Source organism: Fonticula alba (assembly GCF_000388065.1).
Source record: "Fonticula alba strain ATCC 38817 unplaced genomic scaffold supercont2.10, whole genome shotgun sequence".
Taxonomy (NCBI): domain Eukaryota; order Rotosphaerida; family Fonticulaceae; genus Fonticula; species Fonticula alba.
This window is the reverse complement of record NW_009242980.1, coordinates 86,309-91,041: the sequence shown is the minus strand read 5'-3', so window position 1 is coordinate 91,041 and position 4,733 is coordinate 86,309. Positions and strand designations below refer to the sequence as shown.

At 69.0% G+C, this 4,733-nt stretch overlaps 2 protein-coding genes across 2 annotated transcripts in view; both read right to left on the bottom strand.

Annotated features, from left to right (window-relative positions):
* Positions 1 to 1,258: 1,258 nt before the first annotated feature.
* H696_05336 (hypothetical protein) lies at positions 1,259 to 2,186 on the bottom strand. Its single transcript, XM_009499183.1, has one exon. It carries the CDS (start codon positions 2,032 to 2,034, stop codon positions 1,348 to 1,350), a length of 687 nt encoding a protein of 228 aa, XP_009497458.1. The 5' UTR covers positions 2,035 to 2,186; the 3' UTR covers positions 1,259 to 1,347.
* A 916-nt stretch (positions 2,187 to 3,102) lies between these two features.
* H696_05335 (elongation factor Tu) overlaps positions 3,103 to 4,733 on the bottom strand; it is a gene marked incomplete at both ends in the record, with an annotated part of 2,612 nt that continues 981 nt past the window's right edge. The window contains 3 exons of the mRNA XM_009499182.1: positions 3,103 to 3,246; positions 3,397 to 3,972; positions 4,103 to 4,648. Coding sequence (XP_009497457.1) covers positions 3,103 to 3,246; positions 3,397 to 3,972; positions 4,103 to 4,648 — 1,266 coding nt within the window. The remainder of the gene's footprint in view (positions 3,247 to 3,396; positions 3,973 to 4,102; positions 4,649 to 4,733) is intronic.

The window sequence follows — 4,733 nt, the reverse complement described above, 5'->3', positions numbered from 1 at the left end:
CCTGGTAGATGCGGTGGTGCGTTTGGGCGAGGAAGTGCACCCCCGGGGGGGGGGGGGGGGGGGGGGAAGCGGTTGTCTTTTTGTCTCGGCCCCTGACTGACCGGCCTGCTGGGGTCCCTCGTCGGGGTTTTTTCTTTTCCCCATCCCTTTTTCCTTGGTCGCGCCGGGGCGCTGTCTTTCCGGCTGCCTAGCCCTCGCAGATGGGTGACGCCGGGAGGCGGACTCGCAAGGCCGCGGCGGCGGCCGCGGCGGCGGCCGCGCCGGCCACCGCGTCGCACGAGGCCGCGGCCGGCTCCGGGCCGCGGACCCCGGCCAAGTCGGCCCCGGCCGTGGCGGGCATCAGCTCGCCGGCTACCGCGCCGGTGGTCACGCGCCGGGCTGTCGCGCGCCCTCGGCTCTCCTCGGCCGAGGCGCCTCCGGCCTCGGATGCGGCGGCCGGCGCGGCCGGGTCGGAGGCCCTCGCCGCGCCCGACGGCCTGGCGGCCGGCGACCAAGTGCCGCCCACCTCGGCCGCCTGGCTGGGACTGGGGGACCAGTCGAATGGCCACTTCCAGGTGCGTGTGGTGTTCTTCTTTCTCCGTCCCTCCCTCGCTTTTTCGCGCAGCCTGTCCCCTTTCGCCCCCCCCCTGTGGCGTGTGCTCTTCTCCTCATGCAGTTCCTCCCCCCGCCCCTCCCTCCCTCCCTCTCTCTCTCTCTGCTTGTCCTGCCCTGCTCCGCCCTACGCCCTGCCTCCCCGGCAGCTGAGCCCGGCCGGGGTCGTGTCTTTCAAGCGCCCCGTCACGAAGTTCCCCTCGACCAATCCCCCCCAAGCAACCCTGACCTTGAAGAACACCCACTCTGCCCCGCTCATTTTCCGCGTACGTGTTTGTGGCCTGGTCATCGCCACGTGGGTGGGCGTGTGGCGCGGTGCACAGAAGCCCTGACACTTCAGGGGGGGGGGGGGGGGGCCCTGCGGGGGCCTGGGTGCTTGCTTTGCGACTGGCCCGCCCTGCCCTCTCTGCCCGGTGCCGCTTGCTTCGCCATGGCCGCGCCACTGACACCGCCGCCTTTCCTTGATGCGTGCGTGCGCGTGCGCGCGCCAGTTTGACTGCTTTTCGGGCCTGCTCGCCGCGGCGTCCAACGCCAATGCCCCGGAGTTGTCGATTCGCCCGAGTCAGGGGATCCTGGCCGCCGGGTCGACCACTGTGTGTACAGTTGAGGTGCGTGTGTGTGTGTGTGCGTGCGCGATTGTGTGCATGTGCATGTTTTCTTGCTTCGCCATCCCTCTCGCCCCTCTTCGTTTCTCACCGCCCATGCCTCTGTCACCATGTCGCTGTCTCTTCGGGGCTGGCCGGTTCGATATCAATATCAATGTCGGCACGCGTGCACGCCGCCCGCGCAGTGGCTGAAGCACGGGAGCGCCGTGGGTCGGCTGGTTCTCCGGGCGTGCCCGGCGCCGGCGGCCTTCAACCCGGCCAACACCCCCTCCAAGGAGGTGTACGCCTTCTGGAACCAGGCGGACGCGCGGCTGCTTGAGTTCCTGAGCTCGGGGGCGGCCACCGCCGGCCCGGGATCCATGGCCCCGCCGGCCCTGTTGCAAGATCCCTCCCCGGCGTCGAGCCTCATCTTGCCGGGGCCGGACCTGCCGGACCTGACCATCCGCCGGCTGGTGGACGCCTTCCAGGCGAATGACATCAGTTCGGCCCTGATTACCTGCCACCTGCTGTCGACCGTGGTGAACACGGCGGCGGCCGTGGCCGAGCATGGGGCTCTCGGCCGGCCGGAGCAGCCGGCCACGGCGGGCCACGCGGCGGCGGCCGGTGCCCTGCTTCCGCCGGGCGCCGGCCGGCCCGCCAGTGGCCCAGCCGATCGCAAGTACCTGCTCGATGGTGGGGTGGGGGGCCCTGCCATGGCCGAGGCGCCGGGGCTGGCCGGTGCCGGCCTACCGCCGCACGCCATGTCCCCCCATGGGCCGACGGGGGCCTCCGTCGGCATGGACCTGTCGGTGCTTGAGGCGGTCCTGCAGAAGCACTCCGGCCACCTGGCCCTGTCCATGGGCCGGGAGGTCCTGATGCTGGCCGTGGTCTGTGTGCTGAGCCTGCTGCTGGGGTACTTCTACGGGTGCCATTCGACGTCGTTGCGGCTGGCGGCCACGGCGGCCTCCGGCGGCCAGTGTGCGCTTGCGAGCGCCGCCGCCGCCGCCGCCGCCGCCGCCCCGGCCGCGGTGATTCCCTCGTAATTTTGGCAGGGGCCAGCTTGCCTGCGTGAGTGTGTGTGTGTGTGTGTGTGTGTGTGTGCACGCGCCTGCGCGGCGTGTTGAGGCGGGTGGCAGGAGGCCGGGAGGGGTGTCCTTGGCCGGGGCCCTTCCCCCCCCTCCCTCTCTCTCTCTCTCTCTCTCTCTCTCTCTCTCTCTCTAGCATATCTCCCCTCTCTTGCCCCTGCTCTTCCCTGCCGTCCCCCTCCCACGAGGGCGTTTATTTGAAAATATATATATATGTGTGCGGCGGGGTGCCATGCCGCAGACGCGCGCGCACGGTCCAGCGCGACAGGCCTAGACATACATGCAAGTCATACACACACGCACAGACGATCGCACGGGTGGGGCCCCCTCTCCACGGGGCGCCGCACTTTTTTTCCCCCGCTCTGTTGGATGTATGTGTGTGCGCCCCCGCGTGGCGGCAACACGAGGGGCAACATGGGGCACGCGCGCAAAGTAGGTGTATGTTGTGTATTGGGATATATATGGTCTTGCTCGCGCAGTCACTCTCTCTTGCTCTTCTCCCCCTCTGGTGAGGCCTCTCTCCTCGCCCCCACCATTTACTCGCGAAGAGAATGGCGCGTGGTCCCACTGCTCCCTGGCGTCGGCAGGATGGGCCACCAACGGAGGGGGGGGGGGGGAGCGGCCTCGCGCACTTGGAAAGGAAGGTAGGCAGGGGCTCTGGCGGGTGTGTGTGTGTGTATGTGCGCCGCCGCGTTGGAGCGAGGAGGGGTGCGCGTACACACCCTCACACGCACACGCCCCCCTCGGGTGGCAGGGCGGCGACAGGGGAGGAGAGAGAGGGAGAAGGGGCACGGATGTGCGCGTGGCACACACGCGCGCGAGTCATCCCCGCGAAGGCGCACTTAGTCGAGGATGTTGGTGACGACACCGGTACCGACGGTCTTGCCACCCTCACGGATGGTGAAGCGCAGACCGGTCTCGATGGGGACCTCGTGGATCATCTCGAAGGAGAGCTTGACGTTGTCACCGGGGACGACCATCTGGCCCTGTGGGCGGGAGGGGCGGGGCGGGGCGGGGGGAACGCGCGGCGAAAGGGTCAGAGAGAGCAGCGGCGGGCATGCGCATATGCCGGGACAACAACGGCAGGGCCGCCGGCACCACGGCCGGGGGAGGCGCGCGCGCGAGGGGCAACGTACCGGCTCGAGCTTGACGGTGGCGGTGATGTCACTGGTGCGGAAGAAGATCTGGGGGCGGTAGTTGTTGACGAACGAGGTGTGGCGGCCACCCTCCTCCTTGGTGAGAATGTACACCTGGGACTCGAAGCTCTTGTGGGACTTGATGGTGCCGGGGGCGGCCATGACCATGCCGCGGGTGACGTCCTCGCGCTTGACACCACGGATGAGGGCGCCCATCTGGTCACCAGCCTGGCCCTGGTCCAGGAGCTTCTTGAACATCTCGATACCGGTGACGGTGGTCTTGATGGTGCTGCCGTAGCCGATGATCTCCACCTCATCACCCTTCTTGATGATACCGCGCTCGGCGCGGCCGGTGACGACGGTACCACGGCCGGGAATGGAGAAGGTGCCCTCGATCGGCATGAGGAAGGGCTTGTCCAGGTCGCGGACGGGGTTGGGGATCCAGTTGTCGACGGCATCCATGAGCTTGAGGACGGCATCGTTACCGATCTTGTCCTCGCGCTCCTCCAGGGCGCACAGGGCGGAGCCGAAGATGACGGGGGTCTCGTCGGCCTCGAAGCCGAAGGTGCCGAGGAGCTGGGCACGGGGGGGGGGGGGGGGAGGGGGGGAGGCGAAGAGGGCGGGTCAATATACACACCCGGGGCCGATGGAAAAGGCACGGGGCGCGGGCAAACTGCGCCCGGCCGCCGGGCGCCCGGGGGCGTACCTCACGGATCTCCATCTCGACGTACTCGAGGGTCTCCTCGTCGACCTGGTCGACCTTGTTGACGAAGACCACGAGGCGGTTGATGCCGACCTGGCGCGCGAGCAGGACGTGCTCGTGGGTCTGGGGCATCTGACCATCGGTGGCGGCGACGACCAGGATGGCGCCGTCCATCTGGGCGGCACCGGTAATCATGTTCTTGACGTAATCCGCGTGACCCGGGCAGTCGACGTGGGCGTAGTGGCGGTTGGCGGTCTCATACTCGATGTGGGAGGAGTTGATGGTGATACCGCGGGCGCGCTCCTCCGGGGCGTTGTCGATCTGGTCGTACGCGCGGAAGGTGGCACCGGCCTTCTTGGACAGGACGCGGGTGATGGCGGCGGTCAGGGAGGTCTTGCCGTGATCGACGTGACCGATGGTACCGATGTTCAGGTGGGGCTTCTCGCGGACGAACTCCGACATCATGCGGCTGATGACCGAGGCCACGGCGGGGGTGGTGGTCTTGGCGGTCAGGCCGTGAGGGGCGACGGCGGCCACGGGGGCGCGGACCTGTGGCGGGGTGGGGGGGGGGGGGGGGGGAGGGGGGGGGGGGGGGTGAGTGGGGGGGGGGGGGGGGGGGGGGGCGTTCGCTCGG

Bases quoted from the DNA above. Each gene is read 5' to 3' on its own strand.
- H696_05336 (XM_009499183.1), bottom strand. From the start codon at position 2,034: ATGGACAGGGCCAGGTGGCCGGAGTGCTTCTGCAGGACCGCCTCAAGC.